This window comes from Mobula birostris, chromosome 22 (genome assembly GCF_030028105.1).
Source record: "Mobula birostris isolate sMobBir1 chromosome 22, sMobBir1.hap1, whole genome shotgun sequence".
NCBI classification, from domain to species: Eukaryota; Metazoa; Chordata; class Chondrichthyes; order Myliobatiformes; family Myliobatidae; genus Mobula; species Mobula birostris.
The window spans coordinates 55950100-55971324 of record NC_092391.1 but is presented as its reverse complement, the minus strand read 5'-3'; the positions used below and the strand labels follow the sequence as shown (position 1 = coordinate 55971324).

Sequence of the window (21225 nt, the reverse complement as noted above, 5' to 3'; positions counted from 1 at the left end):
ATACTCAGTATAATGAAAATAAAGTCTCTGATAAATATTGACGCTGACAATGAGAAAGTACACATTCACCAGCACAATTGTTCATTCCTGTTTGAGAGAAGAACACTTTGAAATGGGGTACAATTAGAGTAGGAAGGAAACCAAACGTTTAGGCGTTTCATTAACATCACTAGGAAATCTGGAATCACAGAGAAGTACAGCACAGAAACAGGCTCTTCAGTCCCATCTAGTCCATGCTGAAACAATTTAAACTGCCTACTCCTATCAACCTGTACCAGAACCATAGCCTTCCTTATCCCTTCCATCCATGTACCTATCCAAACTTCTTTTAAACGTTGAAATTGAGCTCACATGCACCACTTGCACTGGCAGCTCGTTCCACACTCTCAAGACCCTCTAAGTGAAGAAGATCCCTCTCATGTTCCCCTTAAAATTCTCACCTTTCACCCTTAACCCTTGACCTCCGGTTGTAGTCCCACCCAACCTCAGTGGGTAAAGCCTGCTTGCATTAACCCTATTTATACCTCTCATCATTTTGTATACCTCTATCAAATCTCCTCTCAATCTTCTACATTCTAAGGAATGAAGTCCTAACCTATTCAATCTTCTGTTATAACTCAGGTCCTCCAAATGGGGAATATCCTTGTAAATTTCCTCTGTACTGTTTCAACCTTATTTACATCTTTCCTGTAGGCAGGTGACAAAAACTGCACACAATTCTCCAAATTAGGCCTCACCAAACCCATCATATTTATCCAGCCTGGGTAACCTGTGATTTGGTCCTGGCTCAATGAGGTAGATGACAAAGACCCAAAGAATCTAACAAGTCACTCACTCACAGAAAGCTGTAAAGCAGGTACCCCATGACCATCTCCACAGAGAAACAAGGAACAGGCAATAAATCACAGTCCCAATAATACTTCCAGAAATATCCATTATAAAAATACAAAATAGGAGTACTCAGGAGGTCAGGCAGCATCTGCTGAGAGGAATAGACTGAAGATTTCAAGTTGATGGACTTTTATTTGACCTGTTCTCTGAAGGTCTGTTAACATGAAACAGTAATTCCAAGGAAGACCCTTGATATTCTGACATGCAAACATGCCTGCTTCATAGAGTTCATGGAAAAGAACAACCAGTTTACAGATTTCTTCAGCCATCAGGAGAGCTTAAGAAGAGAATTTGAGCCTGTTCAATGAAGGTCTTGGCCAAGACTACAAACAATGGTGAAAGACCAGATACACAGAGTGGGTGCTTTTGGAGAATGACAGGGGAAACTCCTTCAGTTTGTAATTCTCAGAGTTTCAAAAGTGAAATATATTAATTAATATTGTCTGATTCCCTTCATCTCGTTTTGACTGTTCTGCTCTAACTTTAGCAATGTACAGGTCAATAAATGAAAGTTAAAAATAAAATAAACCTTATGTTTATTGACCTTTTTTCCCCAAATAAATTCTACAAGAGCGAATTTCATTCCATGTCACAAAAATTTAGGTAGTGATTTATCAATTCAGTAAGGGTGAAATTCCATTACCCAAATAGCCATTAACAAAAGAGTGACTAGCACAGTATAATCTGATAAACATACCTACATGAGCTCCTATATTTAAAAAGCAGCTGAACAGTTTATAAATTCTTTCAAAATTTGAGGAATTTATACACGTGTATGGCTGAATGACAATTTCACTTGAATTTAAAGGTCAACCATCTACTGTTTTGCTCGACCTGGGTACAGATATCTGTTAACCACAATCCTGCTTCATATTTAAACTGCGGTCTCTGCAGCTCAAGTATTAAATGAAATGGTGGGATTGCTGTATTTACACGTTAAACAACTTTCATGTCACATGCTGGTGATAATAAACTTGATTCTGATTAAATACGTGTACTGAGGGTCTTCACGGTGTATTTGCCTCGGTGCTCTACAAATGAAGCAGTTCTGTTTATTTCCTTTGTACAATTTGCTCGCTGTTGCAGCTTGCTCCTCGCAGTTAGGATTTCTTTCTCCAGCTCCTCCTCTCGTGGTACCTCACCACTCTGTGAGTACACTTCAAGTGTACGTGCAGAAGGTCTTTGCTGTGCGCTTGCCTCAGTGCTCTTCGAATGATGCGGTTCTGCTCAGTGCTTCATTTCCTCACTGTGGCTGCTTAGCCCTTGCAGTATTTGAAATCCATTCTCCATTTCCTCCTCTCAAAGCACCTCACTGCTCTGCTAGCCACTCAGCAGCACTGCTGCACATCTCACTGCTCTGCAGTAATTGGAATGACAGCACCTTCAGCACTCGCACCACCATCCAGCCTTGCTCCAGGTCAGCACCCACTGACTGCTGAAGGTGGGGTACTGCTGGAGGCAGCAAGTTAGTGAATAACTTGCTCTTGAACAAAGAAACAGAACAAAACACAGATCAAAACTGAATAAAGAGTCACATTTTGGTGTCTCAGGCAGAACGTGTGAAAATCAGTAAACAGCAGAAGCTGAAAGTTTGAAATCCAACAGAAAATGCTCAGGATCGAAATGAACTGCAGAAAGTTGTAAACTCAGTTAACTCTTATCATGGGCACCATTCTCCGCAACATCGAGGATACCTTCAAAAGGTGACACCTCAAAAAGGATGCATCTGACGTTAAGGACACCCAACACCCATGTCATGCCCTCTTCTTGTGGCTACCATCAAGGAGGTGGTACAGGAGCCTGAAGGCACACACTCAACAATTCAGGAACAACTTCTTCCCCTCTGCTATCAGAATTCTGAATGGACATTGAACCCATGAACACTTCTTAAAAACATATATAATTCTTACTGTAATTTACAGTTATGTATTGAACGTACTGCTGCTACATAACAAATTTCACAATATATGCTGGAGATATTAAACCTGATTCTGAGAATGCAACAGGGCAAGCAGCAACAATAAGCATACCTGAAATGTTGACGCTGTTTCCCTTTCCACAGATGCAGCCTTGAATCAACCGGAAAATGATTCAGCATGGGCTAGATGGGTCGAAGGGCTTGTTTCTACACTGTAGCTTTCTATGACTGATCCTGAACACTATAGTTTTAGCAACACTGATGACACTGATCAACTTGCATTAAAATGGTCCTTTTCTGTTCTAATTGTGGTCTTTGAAAAAAAACCGATATTTTACGTTTCATTTATGTTTTTCTTGTGAGCACTGCTTATTTGATGCTATGTGCCTATGATCCTGGCAACAAGCAAGTTTTTTCATTCTACCTGTCCTTGGTCTTACAGGGAATTTGTGGATTTGCTCTTGATGAGGAACAGTCTGTTAAGTGGAGCAGAAGCCAAGACCAAGTTAGCCATCATCTCACTGAATGTCAGAGCAAACTCTAAGGGCCACAGAGTCACAGAAACGGGCTATCAAGTCTATGCTGAACTGTTATTCTGCCTAGTCCCATTGGTCTGCACTTGGACCATAGCTCTCCATATCCCTTCCCATCCATATCCAAACTTCTCTTAAATGTTCCAATTGAACCATATCCACCACTTCCTCTGGCAGCTGGTTCCACACTCTTACCACCCTCTGTGTAAAGAAGATTCCCCTCATGTTCCCCTTAAATATTTCACCTTTCACTCTTAACCTATGACCTGTAGTTGTAGTCCCACACAATCTCAGTGGAAAAAGCCTGCTTGCATTTACCCCATCTACACCCCTCATAATTTTGTATAAGACCATAAGACATAAGAGCAGAATTAAGCCAGTCGGTCCCTTGAATCTGCTCCACCATTTGGTCATGGTTGAACCATTTCCCTCCCAACCCCATTCTCCTACCTTCTCCCCATAACCTTTCACACCCTCACTAATCAAGAATCTATCAATTGCGGCCTTAAATACACCCAATGACTGGCCTCCACAAAGGAGGTATACCTCTATCGTTTGTTTGTTATGTGCCGTGTTTATGATGTGTGCAGTCATGGTCTTTCCACGACCATGATTGTTCTTGGCAAATTTTTCTACAGAGTGGTTTGCCATTGTCTTTTCCTGGGCAGCGTCTGATGTCAGTGATCAGATAATGGGGGTTTGTGATATGCCTTTATCAAACCTTCCCTCATTCTCCCTTGCTCCAGGGAAAAAGTCCTAACATATTCAACCTTTCCCTATAACTCAAAGTTCAAAGTAAATTTTACTGTCAAAGTACATACACGTCACCATATACTACCCTGAGATTCATTTTCTTAATTCTCAACAACATCCTTGTAAATTTTCTCTGTACTTTCAGTCTTACTGATACCTTCCCTGTAAGTAGGTGACCAGAACTGGCCAACTCCAACTCTCTTGTGTCATGCGAATGGCCAGCAGAGGAGCTGAGAGAAAAATGGCTGCTTTCTGCGCCATTTATGTCCAGGTCCCTGCATCTCATTACTCATTTGGGTGGTAGCAACATGAAGAGACAGCCTTTGTGGGTGATCAACAGCCTGTTTTAGAAGATGGTGCTCAGCAGTGGACTTCCAAACATTGGTGAGCTGAACCATTAAATTAAGCCAACCAGATGATCACTGTGCGTCATATGTGCCACAGCACTGTGTGTCCAATTTAGGCCGTGCCCACTGAGGGGCATGCCCAGGCCATAGGAGCGACATATGATCAATCAACATCTGCCACTGGACCTGGATTCCCAGTTCCAAGGCATCTCAGCAGCAGCAGAAATGTAGCCAAATTATTGATCAGTGGTCGGCTGCACAAAACACTTTGCCGACAGCTTGAAACGATCTAGATTTGCCTCATTTCATCAGCATTATACAACTTCCATGGAACTGTAGATTCTGGACTCATAGCAGTCACAGCACTAGCAATGGATGTAGTCCACTGTATCTGTATCAGCAGATCTTCAACTCAAGCTGCCCCTGCCCTTCCCCAACCTCAAGTTTATTTGTTTAGAGCACGAGTTCCCAAGTTGGGATCCACCAACACTTCAGTTAATGGTAGGGGTCTATGGCATAAAATAGGTTGGGAACCCCTGATTTAGAGATATAGCGTGAAACAGGCCCTTCCGGCCCAACAAGCTGCACTGTTCAGCAACTCAGCAATTTAACTGTAGCCTAATCACAATTTACAATGACCAATTAACCTACCAACGTCTTTGGACTGTGGGAGGACACAAAAGCACCTGGAGGAAACCCACACACTCACAGGAGGGACATACAGACTCTTTACAGATGATGTTGGAACTGAACTCCAAATTCCTATGCTCCAAGCTACAAAAGCATCGTGCTAACCACTATACCACTCTGGTCCCCTATTTAATGTTAAAAATAAATTCCTAATTCCCACTAGAATGGTTTTATTGCCTTGGTTCTGACAATTCTCAGTACCCAGTTTTCTCTTTTAAATTATTTCATGTTCCAAGCTTCAAAAAGCAGTATGTGAACCAGTAAACTGAAAACAGTCCTTACAGATCGACCTGGAGGATAAATAGTGCAAATGTGAAAAGCATTATATTAGAAACTCCAACTATGAAATGTTGTTTACCTTTCCTTCTTCTCGTGGTATTATGACATTTTCGTATCGGTTGCGACACTGCTTGGGTGATCGGTATATGCGGCTGCAGGAATTAACAACATCACTGACCAGGTCCCAATTTGGTGTGTGAGCTGGTGAGATGATAGCCAGGTTTAAAGGTAACTCCAGCAACTGCTTCACAGCCTAGCAGCAAGAAACAAAAGAACACAGAAACAAAACTTCCATTAGACACAAATCTATGAAATATTTAACATACTCAAAGATTCAAAGTACATTTATTATCAAAGCATGTATGCAATACACAACCCAGAAATTTGTCTTCCTCACAGACAGCCACAAATGACATAGGAAGTCATTCCTGCTTTACAACTCCTCCCTTGGAGGGTCAGACACCCTGAGCCAATAGGTTGGTCCTGGACTTATTTCCTGGCATAATTTAGATATTACTATTTAATTATTTATGGTTTTATTACTATTTATTATTTATGGTGCAACTGTAACGAAAACCAATTTCCCCCGGGATCAATAAAGTATGACTATGACTAAAACAAAGAAATGTCATGGAACCTATTCAAAGAAAAACATCAAACATGTAGCGTTCAAAAAACACGAACAAATCGCTTAAAAAAACACAAAATATAAAACAACAAACTACAGAGTTATTGAAGCATTTTTGGAACATTCAGTTTAGTTCAATTTAGCACTGTGTCATTTGTCGACTACAGGTCGCAGACACAGTCGGCTTGATCAAAATCACACCAAAAAAAGGGATTTTATAAAAGAGTAACCAGAAATCTGCTGGTACATCTGACCTTTAAATATCAATGTCTCCATAGTGTTATCTGGAGAAGCCACAAATACAGTGACTACAACACCAGGTTAAAGGCTAGGTGTCCCACATCACAAGTCCATAAGACCATCAAACAAACAGTACTGTGCAAAAGTCTTACACACATATATATGGCTGGAGTGCCTAAAACTTCTGCACAGAACTGTAGTAATTTTATGTAGTAATTGTACTGTTGCTGCAAAGAAAACAAATTTCATGATATATGTGAATTATGATAAACCCAATTCTAATATGGGTCTCTATTGTGGACTGAGAATGGAAGGGGGGCAGGGAGAGGGAAATCATAGTTGGAAAATGGGGAAGGGAGAGGGGAGGGAGCAGGAAGCGCCAGAGAGGCATTCCGTAATGACCAATAAAACTAAATGTTTGGAATCAAATGCCAATGCTGGTGTCTCAGGGCTGGGTGTGTCTGCATCCATGCCACCCCTCTGACTCTCACACTCTCTTCTCTGCCACCTGTCCCACACCCCTCCCACAGCACTCCACCCTTGCTATTTCCAACATCCTTAGCTCCCACCAGATTAACAAACACGCTCTCCGCTCCACTTTGACAAATACAGTACTGTGCATTTGGGCACCCTAGCTATACACAGTGCCTAAAAAAGTATTCAACCCCTTGGAAGGCTTCATGTTTATTGTTTTTCAACATTGAATCACAATGGAATTAATTTGAATTTTTTTAACACTATCAACAGAAAAAGACTCTCTCATGTCAAAGTGAAAACAGATCTCTACAGTGATCTAAATTAATAACAAATATAAAACACGAAATAATTGATTGCATAAGGATTCACTACTTTCAAGTCAGATACACCTTTGGTAGCAATTACAACTGTGAGTCTGCGTAGATAGGTCTCTATCAGCTTTGCACATCTGGACACTGCAATTTTGTTTTACCATTCTTCCTTTACAAAATCGCTCAAGCTCTAACAGATTGCATGGGGATTGTGAGTAAAAACAGCCCTTTTCGAGTCCAGCCACAAATCCTCAATTGGATTGAGGTCTGGACTCTGACTTGGCCACCCCAAGATATTAACTTTGTTGTTTTTAAGTTATCCCTGTGTAGCTTTTGCTTTAAGCGTGGGATCATTGTCTTGCTGGAAAACAAATCTTCTCCCAAGTTGCAGTTCTCTTGCAGACTGCATCAGGTTTTCCTCCAGAATTTCACTGTATTTTTCTGCAATCATTTAACCCTCTACCTTCACAAGCCTTCCAGGGCCTGCTGCAGTGAAACATCCCCACAGCATGATGCAGTCACCATCATGCTTCATGGTAGGGATGGTGTGTTTTTGATGATGTGCAACGTTCTGCTTATGCTAAACGTAGTGTTTAGTCTGATGGCCAAAAAGCTCTATTTTGGTCTCAGACCATAGAATCTTCTTCCAGCTGACTTCAGAATCTCCCACATGCCTTCTGGCAAACTCTAGCCAAGATTTCATGTGAGTTTTTTGTAATCAGTGGCTTTCTTTTTGTCACTCTCCCATAAAGCTGCATTTCGTGAAGCACCCGGGCAACAGTTGTTGTATGCGCAGTCTCTCTCTCTCAACCACTTAAGCTTGTAACTCCTCCAGATTTGTCATAGATCTCTTGGTCACCTCCCTCACCAGTCCCCTTCTTGCACAGTCACTTAGTTTTTGAGGATGACCAGCTCTAGGCAGATTTATGGCTGTGCCATATTTTTTTCCATTTCTTGATGACTGACTTAACTGTACTCTAAAGGATATTCAGTGACTTGGAATTTTTCTAGTATCCATCTCCTGACTTGTGTTTTTCAATAACCTTTTCACGGAGTTGCTTGGAGTGCTCTTTTGTCTTCATGGTGTAGGTCTCCAAAAACAGATCTCCATTTAACTAATTATGTGACTTCTGAAACCAAATGGCCGTACAAGTGATGATTTGGTGTGTCGTATTAAGGGGGGGGGGAGTGAATACTTATGCAATCAATTATTTTGTGATTTACATTTGTAAATAATTTAGATTGCTTAGTAGAGATCTGTTTTCACCTTGACCTGAAAGAGGTTTTTTTTGTTGATCAATGTCAAAAAAGCAAATTAAATCCACTGTAATTGAATGTTGTAAAACAATAGAATATGAAAACTTCCAAGGGGGCTGAATACTTTTTATAGGTACTGTGTACTGTATATGTGCACAAGATGTCTGCACAGCACTGTATCAGCAGAATCGGACCATTTGGCCCATCGAGTCTGCTCCACCATTCCATCATGGCTGATTTATTATTATATTTATTCTTTATTTATTATCTCCTCAACTCCATTCCCCTCCCTTTTCCCTGTAACCACTGATGCCCTAACTAATCAAGAACTCATCAACCTCCGCTTTAAAGATTTGTTTCCTATGTGGGGGAGTCTAGGACCAGAGGGCCTCAGAATCCATTTAGAACAGCGATGAGGAGGAATTTCTTTAGCCAGAGGGTGGTGAATCTGTGGAATTAATTGCCACAGATGGCTGTGGAGGCAAAATCATTGGGTATATTTAAACCAGATGGTGATAGGTTAATTCAGATTCTGAACAGAAGAAGAAACAAAAAGGAGACATATGGCCCTTGTGGCTACGGGGGTCAGGGGGTATGGAGGGAAGGCTGGGGCGGTGTTTTGAGTTGGATGATCAGCCATGATCATAATAAATGGCGGTGCAGGCTCGAAGGGCCGAATGGCCTACTCCTGCACCTATTTTCTATGTTTCTATGTTTCTATATTCCAGTAGTCGTTAATACTGATGTCCAGAGACTAAAGTTTAATTTAGTTTTAGATTAGTTATTGAATAAAAGCTCTCTGACGTTCTAGCATCAACAGACTTGACCATAACATTCACCACCCCCCACCCGCAAGTTATCAGTAACGGTCGGTGAAGGTCCCTCTAAGCATCCTCTATATTAGTGGCTTTGAGAGCCTCTCCAATTATCCTCCCTAGCCTCTACACTAGAACATAGAGCACAGTACAGGTCCTTCGGCCCACAATGTGTGCTGACATTTTATCCTACTGCAGGATCAATGTCGCCTTTCCCTCTCACATAGCCCTCCATTTTTCTCTCATCTATGTGCCTACCTAAGAATCTCTTAAATACCAATTTTATCTGCTTCTATCACCACCCATGGCAGTGTGTTCCACACACCTACCCACTCTCGCTGTAATAACACCTATCTCTGACATCCCCCTTATACTTTCTTCCAATCATCTTAAAATTATGCTCTCTTTTATTAGCCACTTATGCCCTGGGGAAAAGTCTCTGACTGTCCACTCAATCTATGCCTCTTATGATCTAGTACACCTCTATCAAGTTTCCTTTGCTCCAAAGAGAAAAGCCCTAGCTCACTCAACCTTTCCTCATAAGACATGCTCTCTATACTAGGCAGCATCCTGGTAAATCTCCCCTGCACCCTCTTTAAAGCTTACACATCCTTCCTATGAAGATGTGACCAGAAATGAACACAATATTCCAAATGTGGTCTATCCAGGGTTTTATAGAGCTGTAACATTAGCTCTGACATTCCCCTCCTATACTTTCCTCCAATCATCTTAAAATTATGCATATTTGCATTAGCCACTTCCCTCCTGGGAAAAGGGCACTAGCTGTCCAGTCCATCTAAGCCTCTTATCATCTTTGCTCCAAAGAGTAAAGCCCTAACTTTCTCAACCAATTACCACAGAACAGCACAGCACTGTCTCGATGTTGTGCCAACCCTTTAACCTACTCCAAGATCAATCTAACCCTTCCCTTCCAAATAGCCCTCCATATTTCTTTCAATCATGTTACTATCTAGGAGTCTCTTGTATGCCTTTTATGTATCTACTCTGCCGCCACCCCGGCTTCATGCCAACAATCCCTCAGCCTCACAGCCTCTCCCATTAAAACTTCAGCGATCTGCCCTCAGGTGCTGACGCTTGGACGTGGGAGACGTTGACCAACCGCGTGCATCATGTTACCTGCAGAAGTGCCCAGTCCTCGCTAATCAGCCACTCTGGGCTGTCTGTTCCACCATCAGCAGGGGTTTTGGTCAGCGTGGGCAAGGGTTTAGCAAACGGTGCCTGCTGCTTCATGAACAGGTTCTTCTTCTGGTCTTTAGCCTCACGGCGCATCTTGAGCATGCAGGGTGTTGATCTGTCGAACAGTGATCGGGGCGGGGTGACTGGTTCCCCGTGCCGAGCTTTCTTAAACTTCTTTCCGGCAGCTGCATCAACAAAGGTCAACACGTCTGTCTCGCTTTCTGCACATACAAAAAGCAACACTGGCCGAATGCTTTCATTACAGATGTCCACCAACCATTCCTCCTCTTTGGGTCTACCACCTGCTTCAAGGGTGTAATTAAACCACTGAATGGACTGTTAACAATTGTTGCCACTTCATACCAAGAAACTCCACTTGGACTGGCTCAGATTGGAACAGCAGTATCTTTCATATAACAAAACATCACAAGGCATTTCTCAGAAATGTAAGCACCAGAATGCAGCACAGCCTTAGTCATGTCGTACAGTAACAGGCCTTCTGGTGTATCACGCCCAAAGTGATCATCAAGCACCCATTTGCAGTAGTTCCATATAATCCCTGTTATTCCCTTACATCCCACCCCTTCTCTATCTTCCCCATTCCACCGCTTAACTACAGATTGGGTTATATACTGGCTAATTAACCCACCATCCCCTCCAAGAGGACCACAACCTTGTCATAGGGTTTACAGGTTTGCGTGCCCCAATGATCCGGACAGCTTTGTTGGCTGGAGTCAGAGCTTTATGATTTGGCTCTTGGTAGGGTCATCCATGCCAAACAGGTCAAGAGGTAGAGGTCAGACTAAGAGTGGTCCATTGGTCCTCCAGGTTCGGGGGTTCAGCTCAGGGCTAACAACCCTGACTGGTAAAACAAAACGGTTATAGAAACAGCAATGAAGAATCCTTCTACATCTGAGTGTGATGGTATTCTTGAGTCTCCACCCGAATCTTGTATAACTGACAGTACTGAAAGCTGAGAGGAAGCTACTGACATGTGAAGGAAGCTCTGAACACTGCCAGAGATAGAAGACCTTCATTGCTGCCCTAAATGTTAGCGGCGTAACGGGCAGTAAGTAAGTGACCCACCATCCCATGCACCTATATAAAACCTCCCTGTACGTGGGTGACATTTTTAGTATAGGAGGCAAAATATAACGACGGGTTAAACTACTTCACTATGAGACTGACATGGGGTTGCACATATTGCAAAATGAGTATAGATGTTGGGTCACACACAAAATGCTGGAGAAACTCAGCAAGCCAGGTAGCATCTATGGACAGCAATAAATCAGGATGTGTTGAAGGGTCTTGGTCTGAAGTGCCGACTGTTTATTCCCATCCATAGGTGCTGCCTGATCTGCTGAGTTCCTCTGGTATTTTATATGTGTTGCTCAAGATTTCCAGCATCTGCAGAATCTCAAGTTTATGTTGTATAAGACACTGGTGAGGCTGCACTTGGAATATTATCAACACGAGAGATTCTACAGTTGCTGGAAATCCAAAAGCAACAAACACAGGCTGAGATCCTTCTTCAGGACTGGAAAGGAAGGCAGAGAATGTCAGTATAAAAAAGTTGGGGGGTGGGGAGAGGAGAATAGCCAGGTGATAGGTGAAGCCAGGCAGAATAGAAAAATAAAGGGCTGGAGAGGAAGGAATCTGATCAGACAGGAGAGTGGACCATTGGAGAAAGGAAGGGCACCAGGGAGAGGTGAAAGGCAGGTAAGGAGAGGCAAGGGGCCAGAGTGAGGAATAGAAGAAGAGTGGACGGGGAGGCAATTTGTTTTTAACTGGAAGGAGAAATCGATATTCATGCCATCAGGTTGGAGGCTACACAGACATAAGGTGTTGTTCCTCCATCCTGAGGGTGGCCTGTTTCTCAGGTGGAAATGCCTAATATCATTGAAGGTGAGAGGGGGTAGGTTCAAAGGTGATGAAAGGGGTAAGTTTTTTTACTCAGAGAGTGGTGGATGCCTGAGATGCACTGCCTGGTATGGTGGTAAAGGCAAATACATTAGAGGCTTTTAAGAGATGTTTAGTTAGGCAAATGGATGCAAGGAAGATGGAAGAATATGGGCATGGTGTAGGTAGAAGGGATCAGTGCCTGGGATTTTTGATTTGCCTTTTTAGCTGGTTCAGCACAAAATGGCCTGCACCTGTGCTGTAACGTTCAATGTACCATATAATGCATTATCAAATTTCTATCATCAATTTATGGAGGGATCATGTAGGGATCCCTCATGATCACTATTACACTCCTACCACAGAGGCCACATCAAGACTGGGGAGGGCGGGAGGTGGTTAAGTCTAGATCTCTTCCTTGATCAATATTTTAATTAATGAAACGTGCCCATGTTCTACTTCAGCTGCACATTGCTAACATGCTTCCTCACCTGAAGGGTCCATCTTTAATCTCTTGTGTTCCTTTCGGACATAAACAGGGGGCAGTTTGGACTCCTGAATCGGAGTAGTATCATACATCAGGCACATTACTGGATCCATATAGATATCATTGTCATCCTGGGGCGGTGTGGGAGGCGTCCAAATCTGCCAGAGATAGAAAGCAATGTAATCCATTCAGCTTTTAAACTTAAGAAAGATTCTAAATCCTTTTGAAAGAAGTGGGTGCAATAGGACAGCATGGCAGCATGGTGGTTAGCACAACGCTTTACAGTACAGGTGACTGGGGTTCAATTCCTGCTGCTGCCTGTAAGGAGTTTGAATGTTCTCCCCATGATTGCATGGGTTTCCTCCAGGTGCTCTGATTTTCTCCCACAGTCCAAAGACGCACCAGTTAGTAGGTTATCTGATCGTTGTAAACTGTCCAGTGATTAGGCTAGAATTAAATTGAGGGATTGCTGTGTGGTGCAGTTCGAAAGGCCAGAGCTGTAACTCAATAAATAAATAAATAGACTCACGGGCATTATTTCAGGCTGGCCATCCTTAACTTCTTTCACATACTCCTTTACAAAGAGAGGAAAAAATACAACTGAGTAAAATTGTCTTTTCAATCAACAGCACAAACCACTCTGAGCAGGAATAATTTTTTTAAAACATGGCCTGAAAACTGTAGGGTACTTTAGTAAAAGAAAATTCCAGCTGCACAGCAACGAAGGCCACGTGTGCAGGAGCATTTCAGTTACTGCAAGGCTGCTCAGGAGGAACAGTGCCCACAGTGCACCAACAGCATGAGACTCCCGTCACAATGAAACCAGTATATACCTTGTTGTATGCATCCTCCCGGCTGTAAGTGAACAGCACATCATTTTCTTCATCTTCTAGCTGTCTCTTCTTTTCCTCTTTCAGGCTGTGCAACTGTCCAAACTCCCACACTCGCTTTGCAGCTTTCACCTGATCCTGAGGCAGAAACGGCACAAATTACAGTTATGGCTCAGCACAAGAGGACTGTTCTTTCAAAGTGGTGAAAACCTCCCTATAACTTCATGTCGGTATCTATACAAATGATTTGGTTCTTTCAATACTAATGGTTTGACAATAACAACATCTATTATTGCAGTAGTACATACTATGACCACGTTAAACAAAGCTTGGCAAACTTTTACGCTGATGTTCAAGCTGTGAATTAAGATTCAAATCAGTGGCAACAGGAAAATAGCAATTAAATTTTACATAAACTCCCCAAGTTATTGATTAATTCAAGGACACATCGGATGGCCTTCTTTCAGAAATTGGCATTTCAGAATCCCAGGCATTAGCAATCTAATCAAGACGTGCCAAGCAAAAGTGACAAGCTCTGGTTCCCAAAACTCTTTGCTAGTGAAATTTCCTCACTCCACATCCTAGATTTAGCACTGCTGGATTAAGTGACTTCCCAAATGAGAAAGAGAAACTCTGGTTTGCATAGCCTTGCAATCCCTAGCATTCAGAAAAATGAAATGGTCACCTTTAACCAGTGTGTCCCACATTCTACATTTGATGCTGCATATCTGTTTTTTTAAATATATTTTTATTTTTTTTATTACAAACAAGAAAACAAAAAAAACAGCACATCCACAAATACCACGACCTTGACAAAATCAAATTAAATATTGAGCAGCAAAAGGGAGAAAAATATAAAGGCAAAAGTAAACATACACAGTAGAGGTGCACCACACCAAAAAACCTCAGTCCTCACCCCGTAAGAAAGTCCAATACAGGGCCCCATATCCTTTCAAAGATGTCCCCTCTGTCCTCGTTACATAGTCTCAGTCTCTCCAAATTGTCAGTTCTCTCAACCACAGATCGTACGTAGACAGAGTCCATTTTCCACATTTGCAGGATTAACTTCTTAGCAATCACCATTCCAAACAATACAGCCATTTTTTCATACCTATTGGCTGAAGATAGGGAGCTTGTTGCTCCAAGGATGGCTATGAGTGGGTCTGGTTCCCACCGCTTCCCAAAAGCCTCAGAGAAACAGTGAAAAATACTTTTCCAGTATGCATAAAGCTTACAACATGACCAGAATGAATGACACAAGTTACTACTCACAGATTTACATCTATTACAAACTGGTGAAACATCAGGGTAGAAACTGTGCAACTTTTCTTTGGAATAATGGAGTCTACGTATTGTTTAACACTTTATAAGTCTGTGTCTGACGTTGACCGAACAATCATGTATACTCTTTAAACACTCATCCCAGACCTCCTCTGTCAGTTCTATACCCAATTCATCCACCCATTCCTGTTTAAAACCTGCAGTATTCACCTGAGCCCCATTATGTAGGATCTGATAAAAATAGGATACTGCACTATGAGTAACAGGATCAAATTTATTTATTGCCTCTAGGGACTCATGTTTGTCGAAAACTTCAAAGTTAGGTATATATTTCCTAACATAATCTCAAATTTGTAAATATCTAAAAAAACTAGATGCAGGGATATTGTAAACTGCTTGTAACTGCACAAATGAGGCAAAGTTTCCATTAATGTATAGGTCACCTACACTACAGATGCCTCTCTGTTTCCAGGTAAAAAAAAACAGTATCATTCAGGCCAGGCAAAAAGGAATGATTGTCACAAATCGGAGTGTCAATATAAGTTTTTGGGGCCTTAACGTGTAGTTGAATTTGCTTCCAAATTCTCATAGTGCTGCCAACCACGAAGCTGTTACTAAAATGTGACTTATTAACTGCAGTGGGGCTATTAAGGAGAGCTGGTAAGGAAATCTCCTTACAAAGCACTCGCTCTATGAGTAACCATGCTGGGCACGAGTCTGAGGTAGAGGGTGGGCCTTTTTTTCACCACGCAAGAATGGATAGGTGGGCCGCCCAGTAGTACATTTTAACGTTCGGTAGGGCAAAACCACCTGCTTCCTTGAGCTTTGACAGGTGTTTTTTTAGTATTCTAATGGCTTTATAATTCCAAATGAAGGGTATAAAATTGAATCCAATTGCTTAAAATATGACAGAGGTATAAAACATGAAATTGACTGGAAAAGATGAAGAAATCGTGGCAGTACAATCATCTTGATTGTGTTAACCCTCCCCACCAAAGAAATTGGAAGGGTTTTCCAAAAGTCAATATTGCGTTTAACCTGCTCAACTTTGTTTCGCCAATTCACTTGCAAAAGGTCATCTAGGTTTTTTGTAATAGACACACCAAGATAGGAAAAATTATCATGTTATTTTAAAAGGAATGGAATGTTAGTACGCTGTATTAACCACTGCAGTGACTGGCATTAGTTCACTCTTATCCCAATTAATAAAGAAACCTGAGAAACTACCAAAATTATTAATTAGAGTCAGGGAGGGTATTGATATTTGTGGGCTGGAGATATATAAAAGGACATCATCAGCGTATAACGAAAGGTGATGTTTATGTCCATGCATATCAATGGGAGATATCAAAGGGTCCAGTCTGACGCTAACAGCCAGTGGCTCAATGATAACTGCAAACAAAAACGGAGAAAGGGAGCAGCCTTGACGAGTCCCACAATGAATTGCAAAAGGGGAGGAAATATTCTGATTAGTGATAATAGAAGCAGATGGATGTGAATAAATTATCTCAATCCATTTAATGAAGGACGGTCCAAATACAAATTTCTTAAGTGCAAACATCATATATGGCCATTCCACTTGGTTAAACACACGTTGCACATCTAATGAAATGACTACAGCCTCTTCTGCATGTTTTGTATATAAAATATTGAAAAGATGACACAAATTAAAATACATATGTCTACCTGGCATAAAGCCAGTTTGATCAGAATGAATAATAGAACAAATGCATTCTTTTAACCTATTGGCCAGGACTTTCCCAAGAATTTTGGTTTCTATGGGCAGCAGTGAAATGGGGCGATATGATGAAACCACCTTGGCATCACGGCCTGATTTTGGAATCACAGAAACATTGGCTTTACATAGAGTGGGTGGCAATCTGGAAGCTGCCCTAGAGTGATTCAATATTCGTAAGAGCAGAGGTGACAATTTTGGACCAAATACTTTGAAGAATTTCATGCTAAAACCATCCGGACCCGCTGCCTTATTATTGGGGAGGGAAGAGATGACCTTCTTGATCTCATCTAGGCTTATATCAGCATCAAGTGTATTTACTGAATCTGTTGACAGCGTGGGCAGATTTAGATTATCAAAAAATGCTTCCATAGCTTCAACATCCGGACCACCTTGTGATTGGTAAACATTAACATAGAACTCCGCAGAACACATTAATTTTTTCCAGGTCTGTCAATAAAAAGCCATCTTTCGCCTTTATATGATGTATGGCCCTGGAGGCCTGCATCTGTCTTAACTGACAGGCTAATAACTTATGGGGCTTTTCACCAAGCTCAAAATACCTGTCTGACTTGTGTCAGTAGTTTTGAAACACTCTCGGACATTATAGAATTATATTCATACCGTAAGGCAGTAATCTTATTAAGTAATTCTGCTTCCTGGTTTATTTTGTAAGAAGCTTCCAGATTTGCCAACTGATCATCTACCTCAGTTAACCTTTTCTTGAATCTTCTTTTTTCCGCTGTCTCATATGCTATTATGCAACCTCTAATAACTGCCTTCGTGGCCTCCCAAAGAGCGGAATCATCAACACCGCCCACATCATTGGTGCTTAAGTATAGATCTAGCTTATCTGAAAGATAAGAGCAAAAATCCTTGTCCTTTAGCAAAGCATTATTTAAACACCAACTATATTCACCTCTTTTGTGGTTCAATTTGAGTATAAGGGAGAAAGGAATATGATCAGATATAAGTATATTACTAGACAACAGGGTGACCCGTTGGGGCACCCTTTAAGAGAAGGGTAGTGCAGTCTGATGTGACCAGAATGAACATTAAATTTTCCTGAATGCTACTGGTATCGCTTTGCTTTGGAAACTGAAGTAGAAAACTTGAGTTTATCAAAGAAGAACGACACGTAGAAAAGCAAATATAGCTCCTCCTCATTCAACGAAGGACACTTTTGATGGCATCATTTCTGGTTTATCTGCCACTCGTTGTCATTCTGGAGACATGCAGACCTTTCATCCCCCATCTCTTCAGCTCTTCTGCTGTTTGTTGTTTGTCTCTGATCCTGGAGATGTGCATGCCTCTCCTCCTTTGTCTCTTCTTCTCTCATCTTTTTTTGTCCTGACTCTTTGATCCTGGAGTCATGCAGCCCTGGCCTCATCCGATTCTTGTTCTCTCCCTCTCCTTGCCGCTTCCCAATGATGTTTGGCGTCATCTCTCCATAATGTCCCCCTTCCCTTTCCACGCGGCATAATTAGGCTGACCATTTTTTTTTTACCCTAATGCTGGATAGAAGATACGAAGCACTAACACCAAAGGATATTGATTATTCTTGTTGATGGGGTTGGCGCTCTCCTAAGTGGACGTGATATAGTCACCGCTGTCCTTTGACTGCAGCAAAGGGTTTTATGGGCGTCTCCAAGTACGCTATTACAATAAGATTTAATTATCTCTTATCGATGGGTGGCAGTTAGATCTATCTCAATCCTGCACATGCTGATGGTGATTAGCAGAATGTGACCCCTCGAAATAGAGCTGCCTGCCGCTTTGCTCCAGAAATTGTCGCTGCTGAGGCTGGCCATGCGCATGCGTCAGGCTGTCGCGTCCCGATTTCCATGATGGCCGATCGGGTCTCGGGTGAAAGCCAGCCCATTGATTTCTGGTGAATGAGCAATTTTATATGAATATCTAACACTGAACTTTGCCTGCATTCTGTAAGTCAGGGCATTTTAATTTGATTTAGCCAAAAAAAGTGCCGCTGTAATGCACCACACCGTTTGCGCTAATTGGAGGTCACAAACAGGCAGACAGAGCATGAGAGTTTTAGTAGTAAAGAGATGGTAAGTGCAACTGACTACTGATGAGACTAATTTCGAATCTAACAGAAAATAATCAATCCTAGAGTAGGATTTATGTACTGCGGAGAAATATGAAAAATCCTTCTTCGTGGGATTAAGAAGCCTCTAAATATCCACTATGTTATACAATTGCATGAGATTATTAAGTGTTACACTATTTTAAGTGAAAAAACTTGGGGACGTTGTCTATCTAGGAGGGAGTGTAAGATGCAATTAAAGTCTCCACCTATAATTATGTTAGAGTCAGACAGATTAGGCATGGCCTTAAAGAGGTTCTGGAAAAAAGTTGGATCATCAAAGTTGGGCCCGTACACATTCACCAGAGTCAATGGTATAGAATTTACTTACTATTACATATCTGCCCCTCTGGTCAGTGATAGCTTGTGTGTGAATAAATAGTACGGTTTTTTTAAAAATTAGGATTGCAACACCTCTAGTTTTAGTACTAAAATTTGACTGGTAGATCTGAGATGCCCAGGAGGGACAAAGTACTTTTGCTGCTCTTTTCTTAATGTGCATTTCTTGGAGAAAACAAATATCAGCTTTGAGTGTCCGAAGATGTGCATACACCTTCCCTCTCTTCAGTGGACTATTCATCCCCCGTACATTCCAGCTGACAAGTTTAGTCTCACCAATGCTGTGCATATGCAAATTAGATGTCATATCTGCTGCTTAAAAAAAATATGCTGTATGGTCATGGCATAACACAAACTGTAACTCGAACAAATAGATGTGCTGTAACAACCCCTTGAGGAACACAAAAAACCCTCCCAAAAATAAAAACACACCAGGAGTAGTACTTCCATACCCCTAACCTAGAGTCAAAGCTATATCCAAGAGCCAACACATGGCCCGGAATAGCGAGATGACCATCCATTACTCACTAAACATGGGAGAAACACCTCTTCACAAATACACTACGAAATATAAAAATAAACAATAACAATCAGTCCTCACCCACATTCTAGTGTGAACTTATTTTTCAGTTCCTCATGCGCTGAACAAAGTCTCCAGATGAAGCCACTATCGATCAACGATGAATCCAATAACCCAGCGTTAATCCGTTTTTAGGTTGATACGGTGTCCAAATGCCAATCTTTAACTTCCCGGCTCAGGAACTCCTCTGCTACGGCTGCAGTGCTGAATGCACTCATGGTATTGCTAACTGTAACCACAAACCTCGCCAGATACCGGAATCCACACTTAATTTTCTTGGCTTTGCATTTCTCCTTAATGTGCTGAAAATCCTGACATTTCCTCATGGTAGTCGAGGTTAAATCCAGGTTAAATGAACACTGGACGCCCGTCATATAGCAACAGAGCTCTCTCCCAGGACAACCATTGCACCAGCTCTTTAACCTGGTAGTGGTGTAGCCTCGCAATAGAACCATAGAACCATAGAAACTACAGTACAGAAACAGGCCCTTTGGCCCTTCTTGGCTGTGCCGAACCATTTTCTGCCTAGTCGCACTGACCTGCACACGGACCATATCCCTCCATACACCTCCCATCCATGTATCTGTCCAATTTATTCTTAAATGTTAAAAAAGAACCCGCATTTACCACCTCGTCTGGCAGCTTATTCCATACTCCCACCACTCTCTGTGTGAAGAAGCCCCCCCCAATGTTCCCTTTAAACTTTTCCCCCCTCACCTTTAACCCATGTCCTCTGGTTCTTTTTTCTCCCCTTGCCTCAGTGGAAAAAGCCTGCTTGCATTCACTCTACCTATACCCATCATAATTTTATATACCTCTATCAAATCTCCCCTCATTCTTCTACGCTCCAGGGAATAAAGTCCTAACCTATTCAACCTTTCTCTGTAACTGAGTTTCTCAAGTCCCGGCAACATCCTTGTAAACCTTCTCTGCACTCTTTCAACCTTATTTATATCCTTCCTGTAATTTGGTGACCAAAACTGAACACAATACTCCAGATTCGGCTTCACCAATGCCTTATACAACCTCATCATAACATTCCAGCTCTTATACTCAATACTTCAATTAATAAAGGCCAATGTACCAAAAGCTCTCTTTACGACCCTATCTACCTGTGACACTTTTGGGGAATTTTGTATCTGTATTCCCAGATCCCTCTGTTCCACTGCACTCCTCCGTGCCTTACCATTAACCCTGTATGTTCTACGTTGGTTTGTCCTTCCAACGTGCAATACCTCACACTTGTCTGTATTAAACTCCATCTGCCATTTTTCAGCCCATTTTTCCAGCTGGTCCAAGTCCCTCTGCAGGCTCTGAAAACCTTCCTCACTGTCTACTACACTTCCAATCTTTGTATCATCAGCAAACTTGCTGATCCAATTTACCACATTATCATCCAGATCGTTGATATAGATGACAAATAACAATGGACCCAGCACTGACCCCTGTGGCACACAACCAGTCACAGGCCTCCACTCAGAGAAGCAATTCTCTACCACCACTCTCTGGCTTCTTCCATTGAGCCAATGTCTAATCCAATTTTCCACCTCTCCATGTATACCTAGCGACTGAATTTTCCTAACTAACCTCCCATGCGGGACCTTGTCAAAGGCCTTACTGAAGTCCATGTAGAC

At 41.9% G+C, this 21225-nt stretch overlaps 1 protein-coding gene across 11 annotated transcripts in view; it reads right to left on the bottom strand.

Annotated features, from left to right (window-relative positions):
• The window catches only part of ep400 (E1A binding protein p400), a 244722-nt gene that overhangs the window by 44802 nt on the left and 178695 nt on the right, over positions 1-21225 (bottom strand). For 10 of the 11 annotated variants that reach the window (XM_072240806.1, XM_072240814.1, XM_072240809.1 and 7 more), the window contains 5 exons: positions 13556-13690; positions 13252-13296; positions 12727-12880; positions 10277-10557; positions 5491-5664 (listed from right to left, as the gene is read on the bottom strand). In XM_072240806.1, the coding sequence (XP_072096907.1) occupies positions 5491-5664; positions 10277-10557; positions 12727-12880; positions 13252-13296; positions 13556-13690 (789 nt within the window). The remainder of the gene's footprint in view (positions 1-5490; positions 5665-10276; positions 10558-12726; positions 12881-13251; positions 13297-13555; positions 13691-21225) is intronic. The other variant, XM_072240813.1, reaches the window with a different exon arrangement.